The sequence below is a fragment of the Borostomias antarcticus genome, assembly GCF_949987555.1.
Source record: "Borostomias antarcticus genome assembly, chromosome: 7".
In the NCBI taxonomy this organism is placed as follows: Eukaryota; Metazoa; Chordata; class Actinopteri; order Stomiiformes; family Stomiidae; genus Borostomias; species Borostomias antarcticus.
The window spans coordinates 12,899,650-12,911,562 of NC_140240.1; the positions used below are offsets into that span (position 1 = coordinate 12,899,650).

The 11,913-nt window shown below is 48.7% G+C and overlaps 1 protein-coding gene across 1 annotated transcript in view; it reads left to right on the forward strand.

The window, feature by feature from the left end:
* Window positions 1-1,615: 1,615 nt before the first annotated feature.
* The window catches only part of LOC311311229 (rho-related GTP-binding protein RhoA-D-like), a 16,697-nt gene continuing 6,399 nt past the window's right edge, over window positions 1,616-11,913 (forward strand). Inside the window, exons 1-4 of the mRNA XM_084440910.1 lie at window positions 1,616-1,749; window positions 8,434-8,591; window positions 10,553-10,673; window positions 11,489-11,619. Of these exons, the coding sequence (XP_084297036.1) occupies window positions 8,436-8,591; window positions 10,553-10,673; window positions 11,489-11,619 (408 nt within the window). The 5' untranslated portion in view covers window positions 1,616-1,749; window positions 8,434-8,435. The remainder of the gene's footprint in view (window positions 1,750-8,433; window positions 8,592-10,552; window positions 10,674-11,488; window positions 11,620-11,913) is intronic.

Here is an 11,913-nt window from a genome sequence, read left to right on the forward strand (position 1 = left end):
GTTGAATTGAATTCAGTGAGCTTGTTATTGCTAATGTACATGTTACCAGGATACTGTTACAAATTATAGTCAGTCAACAACCAACCATCACAGAAGGACAATCCATACAGTCAGTTTTACCACATAGGATATCCTGCATAGATAGAAGCAACAATAGATTAATGCAACTGCTAATGTTGTTAGATTGAGAACAGAGGCCTACTCTTATTTATCTTCTGGTTCAAATTCTCTGTGACATAAGGAACAAGCTCATTAGTTCATTTTAATTGTGTTTAACATGGTTTGTTCTTGCCAGAAAAGTAAAAGACTTGTTTCATAGGTATGTTGTGATTTTCATCAAATTCGGAGACATACATATTATATTCCTAATGTGAATGAATTATTATTAATATAGTACGGATCAGGATACAAGGAAAATGTACATTGGATGGATATAAGCACCTTGAGTAGTCCCAAAGTCCCATAATCCTGTCTAGAAATGGTGCTCAGAGAGCAGTGACCTCCGCCCCTGAATGCATTTCGGGGCTCAGTGTGCACCAAAATTGAATGGGTTCTAAATTGGCCCATTCTACACCCCTCCACCGAGTTCCATGGTAGTTTTTGCGTAATCCTAGTCCAAAATATGAATGGAGATGAATGGTCGGCCAGGTGCTGTCGCTGGGGCGGTGGTCAAATGGACGCGACCCTCGGTTATCATGCCAAACGGAGCTAGATGTCTAGGAATGGTAAATGGACTGCACTTATATAGCGCTAGCTTTATGCAAAGCGCTTTACAATGAAGGCCTCTCATTCACCCACTCACACACATACACACACCAATTGCCATGCAAGGCGCTAGCCTGCTCATTGGGAGCAATTTGGGGTTCAGTGTCTTGCCCAAGGACACTTTAACATGTCCCCAGGAGGAGCCGGGATTCAAACCGCCAACCCTACAATCATTGGATGACCTGCTACCTCCTGAGCTAATTTTGGGGTCTTGGCTCATGGACTCTCTGTTGTGTCCATTTTATATAGGCCTACCTAAAAAATAACATCCTAAAAAATAACATCCAAAGTCAAAGAACATCAAATCAATTATTAACATATTATAACATAGACTATAGCCTAAGATATAGCCGAGATATATGCGGTGGATGGACACGCTAAATGTAGCCGACATTTAGGCTACATAGCCTACATTGAGTGTCACATTAAGTATCATGTCAGTAGGCCTATATCTCCACATAGCCTATGCACATATTTTCGCCCAGAATTTCTTGATTCAATATCTCATACAGTCTCTAGATATTGCCCATAGACCTACACGCGTATTTTCTGCATGTCACAGAAAATATACATTTTAGGATATCTCCATAATACACCAATTTCGCTCATCGTGTAGTCTACAACATGGTCTAGTAGGCCCTACTGTAGTGAACTGGCTGCTTTCACTTGCAGATTCAGAGGTCAGTCACACACTTTATCACACACTCAACCACCACTATTTCCCCACCTTAAACAGTAGCCTAGGTTGAGCCATTCCAGATGATGTCATCCTGGGCCGTGGAGGGGGGGTGGGGTGACTCCAGCGGCCGCGAGAGAGACCGCACCACCGCCACCGTCTTTCCACTGATCGGTGGGAGGATCCTGTGTTTGTCTGCCCCGTTACTTAGCACCCTCTCGGTAATTTACCGTATACTGCAGCAAGGGTGTCACGATCGAGAAGAGAAGCACATCGGGACTAAAATCTAATTACACGGCTGACAGAAGGTAATTTTGTGTTGCCTAAATGTGTGTTTTTCTTGAAGCCATTGTAGCGGGTTTGATTTGAACATTCTTCTGAGTAGCTAAGCGAAATGTATGATCTGTTTGAGAGGAAGAAGTAGGTGGTGGCTCCGTCATGTCCATAGTTTGACAGCCGATAAGTTTCTACAGTTTAATGTTTCAGTTTTTCCCAGATTGTTTTGTGTTACTGCGTTTATTTGACGCGTTAACGAGTAAGCCACAACTGTTGATTGCGACACTGTTGCCGAGGAAGCTTACTTAGGGCAGATTGCTCTCGAAGGCTGCATTTTAACAAACTGTTGGCAGCCTCGGGTCAACAGGCAGGCTGGATTAGTCGTCCATTCTCTACAGTTCAGATCATTGATTTATTTTCTCAGAACTATGTTTAAGGGCGAGTTTCTCGTCGCGCATAGGCCACCATCGACCACTTTTATTGGATCAAACATTGAAATGATGTCAGATGAATGATCCAAAATTACAGGGCGTTGTTACTGTAACAATCAGAACGATTAAACCAGTTTACCGGAGCATAGTAAATGGTTAAGTTCCCAGGGAAAAGTGCTTGAGACGACTCTTTACAATCCAACAGAAATTTGAAACATCATGCTGAATAATATATTGCCAAACTTTAAAAACACAAGTGAGTTTGCGTCAGTCTAGGGCTGCATTTTTGTGATTTGGAAAAGAATGCGGGCTGTGCTTGACCCCCTCCTAAAACAGCCGAGCCCAGGCGGACCTGGAGCTGTCAGCCAGTTGGCCCCATCAGGCTGCCTCGTCTGAGCTGCTGAGTAGCAGTGACAGTGAGTCATGAGGTGCCTGCTCTGGTCTCCCAGTGGGAGAGATCATCATCATCTCATCATCTAACCCTCTCCTGGCTGGTCATCATCTCATCATCTAACCCTCTCCTGGCTGGTCATCATCTCATCATCTAACCCTCTCCTGGCTGGTCATCATCTCATCATCTAACCCTCTCCTGGCTGGTCATCATCTCATCATCTAACCCTCTCCTGGCTGGTCATCATCTCATCATCTAACCCTCTCCTGGCTGGTCATCATCTCATCATCTAACCCTCTCCTGGCTGGTCATCATCTCATCATCTAACCCTCTCCTGGCTGGTCATCATCTCATCATCTAACCCTCTCCTGGCTGGTCATCATCTCATCATCTAACCCTCTCCTGGCTGGTCCAGCCACCGGCATGCCTCTGAGGACCACCATGTCTTGACCTGGGGCCAGTGCTATAACCTCCTTGCCAGCGTTATAACTTCCTTGGGGCCAGTGCTATAACCTCCTTGGGGCCAGCGTTATAACCTCCTTGGGGCCAGCGTTATAACCTCCTTGGGGCCAGTGCTATAACCTCCATGCGGCCAGCGTTATAACCACCTTGGGGCCAGCGTTATAACCTCCTTGGGGCCAGTGTTATAACCTCCTTGGGGCCAGCGTTATAACCTCCTTAGGGCCAGCGTTATAACCTCCTTGGGGCCAGCGTTATAACCTCCTTGGGGCCAGTGTTATAACCTCCTTGGGGCCAGCGTTATAACCTCCTTGGGGCCAGCGTTATAACCTCCTTGGGGCCAGCGTTATAACCTCCTTGAGGCCAGTGCTATAACCTCCTTGGGGCCAGCGTTATAACCACAAGTGCCCCCTCCTGATTGGCCAGCCCAACTCTTCTCAAATTCTTTAAATAAAAAAATAAATAAACAGGTGCAATCGAATGCAGAAGTGCTCCAGAGGCTATCGAAGCTCGCACTAGCACTAGCAACATCACCACCGGCGAGGAAGCTAGCACCAGCAGATGGTTGCAGTTTGATGTTGTGATGTTGGGTATGGCCTAGTAGTGCTCGGTCATAAAGTCATATTAACATGCTCGTGGTGTCCAGATGAAGTTTGATGCGTTGTGCATATTGAATTGTCATATGGATTTCTTATTAGCATACTGTTCACAACTGGCATTCTTTGTAAATAAATGGGACGGGACGGCAGAACTGTATTTCTTTTCTCACGTCAAAATGTTGCCCCCCCTACTCTCAGAGGGTCAAATCGCCTATGCTCCTTGGGGCCAGGGTTATAACCTCCTTGGGGCCAGCCCAGCAGGCATTGTCAATAGGAAACAAAATGTTGGTGTAGCCTAGGGTTTTTATTTTGGGACAGCCAGACTATCTAGTTAGGCTGCCTCCACTTTGAGGTATGCTAACTATTCTGATTCTGATCTAGCAATGCAGAAGATACACAAGTGTCTGTGTCCTCCTGGAACTGTTGATATGAGCTCATACCGGTCTGGATTTGGATGGGAATACTTTGTGTTATTTTGCCCCATTCTGAACACGGCTCCACACATCTGACCTTCCAAACTGGATCTCAGAGTGCCGTCTCCACCGTTTTACAGGAGAGCAGCAAGTTCATATTCGATGCAACCACAGTGAAATGAGCCAGGAGTGTGAGGAGCAGTTTGGCCATTAACATGGCTGATTCATGTATCAGGCATGGCAGTGGAAAGTGCCTGGTCATTGTGTGCTCTGCTTCTCTCAGCCAGCCAGCCAGCCAGTGCTGAACTTTGTCCCATTTCTCAGACAGGCTGCTCACAGAGGTGAACTAAATTCTTCAGCCCACTAACAACCCCCCACCTCTACTGCCGTGTGTCTGTACTAGTCACACACTGACCAGCCGGTCAACCCCTTACTGATAGACACGGTCACACACTACTGCTCTGCTCCTAGACAGACACTAATTCTGTCTGTTGCATCAGTGGAATCAAATGTACATAGAAAACAGAAGTTCCACTATTCATTTGAGGCTTAATTTCCAGTGTTACAACACGTGTTTCTCCTGTGCTGGATGATACAACCTGTTCTGAACTGTGTGGGGTTGACCAATAGGAGCTCAGCTCCCGCACACCAGTGGCCAGTCAAGACACTCCAATCAGGAAGTGACCTCTCGAGCGTCTGAACGCAGCGTACAGCAAGAGAGACGGACAAAAACAGGCCTGGTTTCTCACTGTTGACCGCAGGGACCACGGAACAATCATATTTGGTTTGTGCCTCATAGTATTTCTGCTTGTTTGTTTACCGAACTGCAAACCTGTTGTTGATTCATCAGGGTCGGGCTGGATTCTTCGAAGGTGTTTAGCCGGGGCCTGTGTGTGTCGGTTCATATGCTATGCATCCTGTTTTGATGTTTTTATTTGGTGATTCATACATGGACTAGGGGAAGGCTGCCCCATCCCAGCAGTCACTCTCTCGCTCCATCTCTCTTTATCACACCCACTCCTTCTCTCTCTCTCGCTCTCTCTCTCTCTATCTATCTATCTATCTATCTCTTTCTTTCTTTTTCTCTCTCTCTCTCTCTCTCTCTCTCTTTCTCCCTCTTTCTCTCTTTCTCTCTCTCTCTCTCTCTCTCTCCATCTCTTTCTCTCTCTCTCTTTCTCCCTCTCTCTCTCTCTCTCTCTCTCTCTCTCTCTCACTGCGATCTTTCTCATTTCTGTGTTGCGTAACCCCTCCTGGACTGCGGAGCCTGGGGGAGGCTGGTGAGGTGAAGTGTTGATGATGTCTGTGAGAGCAGGCAGTAGAGCAGGGAGGCTACGGTGGTTCAGATGTCATAGCAGCGTTGCACCATCCCTCCATCCTCTGTGCTTCTGTTTCATTCGTCACACTGGCTCACCCCGAATCTGCCATCAGACATCCACATCCCCCTTGAGTTACATCTAGCTGCATCTCCTCAGAGGAATAGTCTTCTGCATCCATTTAGACGGAGATATGTTTGATCAGATGATTGCTTGGAAGGATTGTGTTTTCCTCCCAACTGTCACTTGAATACAAATTTGCACACAAGATCCATGTCTCTAATGTCATTTAAGTTGGTTACGTTTTAGTTTGTTAGGCTGGTTAATGTGGCCTGTTACAATTGGCACATTTATCTAATTTGGAATTAAAGTTGATTTATTCGTGGGCAGGGAGTTATCAGGCTACAATGACGGACTGTGCCTAGAGAAGTCTGATAAGCATGACTTGTTCTGAAGAACAAGATACATTGTTGGCTTAACTCTTTACTGCTGTGGATGGAGACCGAGCAGCATTCCTAATCTCCCTCTCCCGTTCCGGATGTTCCCCGAAGAGATATATGTTTTACTCAGTGTCATATCATGTTTGCGGCGCAAAGCGAGCAGCTTCATGTGGAGGGGTGTAGCCCTTGGCAGACCTCTCCTGGCCCGGGCCCCTCTGAGGCCTGTACAAACACAGCAAACACAGCCCGGCCTCGGCTCCCGCCCCCCCAGCAGAGGAAGACGATTGTTTTGTTTCACGGCGCGGGCCTCCAGGGTCGCGGTGTCTCTCTCCCACTCGTTCGGCCTATCGCGGTCTTCTCCGCCCGTTTCGGTTCCGGATCAGGTCCGGTCCAGTCCGGGCGCTCTCGGCCCACTTGTACGCTCTCACACATTCTGAGTTTGATGCGCTGGCCTGGTGGCCTTTAATGCTGACGTCCAAGTAGGTGGAGACCAGCGCGCTTCAGACAAGCTTAGAAAAAGAAAGGGTTTGATGCTCAATAGATCAGGATGGCATACTTTAGGCTGCTACCCAAAGTAAAACACTGGAACACTCATGTAGGCTAGTGTGTGCGTTTATTTCTGACGAACAGGTGACTGGCATTTCGACTAAACCGGTTGTTGACTCTGAGGAAGACACTTAGTCAAAACGTCAGTCAGCTGTTTGTCTGAAATAAACGCACAGACTACATGAGTGCTCCAGCATTTTATTTTGGGTAGTCTAATGGAGCCACCCAGGTAAAGAAGCTGCTTCTTGAAATTGGAATTCACCTCAATTTAGTTTGCTTATGTCAGGTAGTGTCTGCCAGATTCCTGGTGGTGAGTGAGTAGCTTGGGCTCATCATCACAGACACGGGTTCTAGCCCATCGTGGGGAAACGCTGTCGCTTCTAGTGGTTTAGTTTGTGACCGACTCGGCCTCCAGGCAGGAGAAAGCAGCAGACAGAACCGGAGGGCCGCTGGGCCCGAGGCGTCGTGACGGATGTCCCTTCCTGACGAGCGCGTCGTGACGGATGTCCCTTCCTGACGAGCGCGTTCCCCGGCGAAGGCCACCGCCATCAGGCCGTCTGCTCCGCGGCGGACGAGGCGAGAGCCAAACGACTGGATGCGCGGGCGCTGTCGGGCACCAGCGGCGCATTCATCACCCGCTAACTGCCAAGTCACCCAGCCCGCCTCAGTGCTCGGCCGGAGCAGGCAGGGCAGGTCCTCCGCAGACGCCTCGTCTCGTTGTTCTCTGCCAAGGGGACCAGGGACGGGCCTGTCCTTTGAGGGGACCGGGGACGGGGCTGTCCTTTGAGGGGACCGGGGACGGGCCTGTCCTTTGAGGGGACCAGGGACGGGCCTGTCCTTTGAGGGGACCGGGGACGGGCCTGTCCTTTGTGTGTGCGAACCTGGCGAACATGGTCTTAAATTACAAACTGACGACCTTTAGGTGGCATGCACCAACCCAAGAGGCTTGATTGTTTTTGTCTGTTGGGTGAGGTGTTCAGTAGGTATTCAGAGGCCTGAAATGGTTTGAATGGTTTCCATAGCATGCGTTATTACAACAACAACAACAACAACAACAACAACAACAACAACAACAATAACAACAACACAATACATAGTTGAGCAGAGGGCCTCCAGACAAAACACTAGAGGAACATTGTTTGGTCTAGTTTAAGGAAACCACTTCAGTTCCTCTCCAGCTGATCTGATTTCCCAGCCATGTTTTGGCACGGTGCGGCCTAACAGGGTGGAGTTCTGGAGGCCGGACTGATAGGCAGCACATTCCTCCGTGTTCCAGCTTGTCTCACCTCCTCCCCGCTCCTCCTTCCCCCTCCTCCTTTCCTCCCCGCTCCTCCCCCCTCCTCCTCTCCTCCCCCCTCCTCCTCTCCTCCCCGTTCCTCCCCCCTCCTGCTCTCCTCCGCCCCTCCCCTGCCGCCTGTGCTGCTCTCTAATCTAGACTCGGCGCTGCGGGTTCAAGGTCTGAGGCTACAGCTGTCTGAGATGTGCCCTCTAGGAAGGCGGTTGTGTGACCGGCAGCGACAGTGTCGTCTTCTAAGGGTCGGCTCAAACGTCCGGCTTTCAGATTCAGATAGAGAGAAATGCACTCTCGCCCCTCACCTACGACCAGTCTGAGAATACTCAAAAATGCGCACAGAGGGAAAATAATATCCAAGCCTATGTTTTGCTTATTCATTATATAATTAGGCCAAAATCATATAATTAGCCTACATATAAAGCAAACCAACAACAGAAAAAATAATGTTTCAGTGTCTTTCAGAGGTGTTCTAGTTGCTGTAGATCTTTCTCTCGTAGTTTTATAGTATTCACACACCTGTAGTCTGGAGTCAAACGCACTAGAGTGCAGGACTCGTTAGCAATAGGCTACTTGAAAAGTGGAATTCTTCAGTCATTGACCAATCAGAGGCCAAATCAGCCTCTCGTCACAGCCCCTTATCTGCGCAGGCCAATCAGCATCCGGTTGAAAATCTGATCGGATTATCATTGGTGTCCACAAATATTATAGCTTGTTCCCAGAAGTTCTTGTCACAGTGAGAGCTTCTGGGTACTCCGATGATCACACCTGTGACTCAGGATAAGTTGCTAACAGTGGCTAGCTAACTTGAGTTCTCCCTCCATTGTCCACAGTGATGGCGGCCATCAGGAAGAAGCTGGTGATCGTAGGAGACGGAGCGTGCGGGAAGACCTGCCTCCTCATTGTCTTCAGTAAAGACCAGTTCCCCGAGGTCTACGTGCCCACCGTGTTTGAGAACTACATCGCCGACATCGAGGTGGACGGGAAACAGGTTGGTACTGAAGCCTCCTGGAGGGCTTAAAGACCCAACCGGATCCTGTGACTCGCAACATAGTAATTACATAGGAACCAAAACACTTCTGGGGGTTTCTAGGAGTAAGTGGAAGTGATGACTTTTGTGTTGGTAACACAAATTTAAGCCATATCCAACTACCCCTGGAGAGCCCCCCCCTCCACATGTAACCTACTGTAAGGTATGCAGCTTAACCCTTACACTAGGTTCTTACATAGCTGTTCCTATATAACTACAGTTTTTACTATGGGTGCTACTATTGAGTTACAGGAATTAGGGGAACTTCATGTACTGCAAAGTGAAATGGTGAGGTACCAGGACATAGTACTGCTAATGGTTGATCTCTGCGACGGGACTGACCTCTGTTTCAGAGGTAGGAAGAGCGTGGTTATATAACGAATCCCAGAATAGTCTTTGTGAATTTCAGCTTGATGCTGGAACTCCCCATTTCCTGTCTCTCTGCCTCTTTTTCTTTGTAAATGTATTCTGGGCTTGTGTGTTTGTGTGTGTGTGTGTGTGAGTCAGTGGAGGGTGGAGCGGTACTCTGCAGGGACACGGTTCTGCAGACGGGACATGTTAATGGTCTTTGTTCTCCCGTTCTGAGCACCGCAGGACCAGCTCCGCAAAACAGGAAATGACTGTTTTCCCCCGGCTCCTGCTGGGACTGGGAACAGGGATGTCCACAGGCAACCCCCCCCCCCTCCCCACCTCCCCTACGGTCTCTCTCTCTGCCTCCCCCCCCCCCCCACCCCTGATAAACGCCTCTCATTTCCTGCTCTGGGGGAGACTCGAGAAGGCGGGGCCAAGTGTCTTCTGGACAGGAAGTACAGAGAGAGAGAGAGAGAGAGATCTGTCTGGCTGATCGGACTCGATCTGACAACGATTATTATCATCGTCCTTTAAGCCAGCGGGATAAGATCTGCGTTCTCCGCGTTCTGCCCCCTTCCACAGGGGAAGTGGTGTTCTCACCTTCGGTGGACCGAGACGGTTCTAAATCTAGGCTCTGTGGGGAGTTTTGTGTGGTTTTTTTTCCCTGTAGCGTTGTGTCTTGAGGGGATGCGGCAGCCATTGCTGCTCACGCCAGGAGGAGGTACCAGTGAAAGCACCGTTTCAGGAGTGTGTCATTGACTAATCCTGGCCCACTCTCGCCATACATTTAACTGCGCGTTTAAAGTTAGGTGAGGATCCGTCAAACCTTTGGTCCATATGAGATGAGACAGTAATGGAATCTAGGCCTACTTGAGTGAAGTGCTGCTCTGGTATGCTTCTCACACACACACACACACACACGCACGCACACACACAGGAGCAGAAGATATCTGGTTGTGTTCCCCCTAATCACCCGATTTCCCTAAGTGATTTAATCAGCGCCATGATTGGACAGAGCTGGGCCTCGTCCCGGTCTCTTGATTGGTCGTGGAGCTAACGAAACACGCTGCCGCCCGAAACCTCTGGGCTGCCCTGGCTCTCCCCAGCCCTGAGCCGCCACACGGTCACCTCTCTCACCACCATGACCCTCATAGATAAGTGTCCAGACGTTTCCAGTTGGAATGAGCTTTGTTGAGCTTCCCGGGGTGCTGTTTATTTCATTGTCCTTGAGGTAACACGGAGAGAAAGCCACACCACGCCAGTGCTAAAATCATCTTCCTTTATGAGAACGCGGTACAGAACGCGCCTCTGGCAGACGCCGGAACCATATAAATTGTTCTGGCGGCGTTCCCAGCGTCGGTTTTCATCTCCAAGTATGAAGATAGATTCATTATCAGTTGAGCACTTTTTAGTCTGATTTGTTTATGTTGTCGTTTTCACTACAATACATATATGGATACGCACGGGTCTATCTGTTGAGGAGAATATGGTGTTTGGTTCCTCGTCTCGTCCAGCTGTTCCAGTAGAGCGCCCGGCTGGTCTCTCTCATCCTTCCCTGGGGTGTGTTTCAGGTGGAGCTGGCACTGTGGGATACCGCCGGCCAGGAGGACTACGACCGGCTGAGGCCTCTCTCCTACCCAGACACAGACGTCATCCTCATGTGCTTCTCCATCGACAGCCCCGACAGTTTGGGTACGTGTCCGACACCAAGGCGCCAGGCTGTACTGCTTTTCCAGGAAAGGGAAAATGCCCATATCCGATCAGCACATGAATTTTATTTTATTTAACATTTATTTGACCGGGTTAGTGCCGTTGAGATCAATCATCTCATTTACAAGGGAGACCTGGCCATAAAAAGTTAGACAGAAACAGCAATAAAAACAACAAGGAAACATAGAATGCGTTTAAGGTTATATAATGTACAAATTAAAATACCTTTGGGCATTTATACGTACCAACAATCATTTATCACTGAGCATTAAAGAGCTTTAAGAGCAGGCAGAGAGACCAATTCCCATTAGTATCAAATTCCAGGTATGTGGAGCGGAGCACATAAAAGCATCCCCAGGTCAGTCCTCGCACTGGACACAGACAACAAGACGACAGCTCGTGATCTCAGACTGTAACCACCCACAGATCTCATGTCAGTCAGAGAGCAGATGTAGGATGGGAGTGTACGGTACCTAGGATAGCTTTACATAACAGTGCAAATGTTCTGTGAAATGCTACGGCAGTTAGGGACATCATGATATACTGTCATCACTCTGTTTCTGGAGTTCCCTTAGTAGCTGAGAGTTTACTGTACGTTGAAGCACACAGTGTTCTTTAAAAAAAAAAAAAAAAAAACTTAAAGTTGAAGAGATTCAAGAATCATTTGGATCTTGAATCTCTTGAACTTTTTTTATATAGTTATAATATTTTATTTTTGATATAAGTTATAGACATTTGAGCGTTCATCCACAGCAGGTGTAGTGTTTAAACGCAGGTCCTCGTCTGTGTTCTTCCAGAGAACATCCCGGAGAAGTGGACGCCGGAGGTGAAGCACTTCTGCCCCAACGTCAACATCATCCTGGTGGGCAACAAGAAGGACCTGCGCAACGACGAACACACCCGCAGAGAGCTGGCCAAGATGAAGCAGGTACACACACACACACACACACACCCGCAGAGAGCTGGCCAAGATGAAGCAGGTACACACACACAGACACACACACACCCGCAGAGAGCTGGCCAAGATGAAGCAGGTACACACACACACACACCCGCAGAGAGCTGGCCAAGATGAAGCAGGTACACACACACACACACACACACCCGCAGAGAGCTGGCCAAGATGAAGCAGGTACACACACACACACACACCCGCAGAGAGCTGGCCAAGATGAAGCAGGTACACACACACGCACGCACACACACCCGCAGAGAGCTGGCC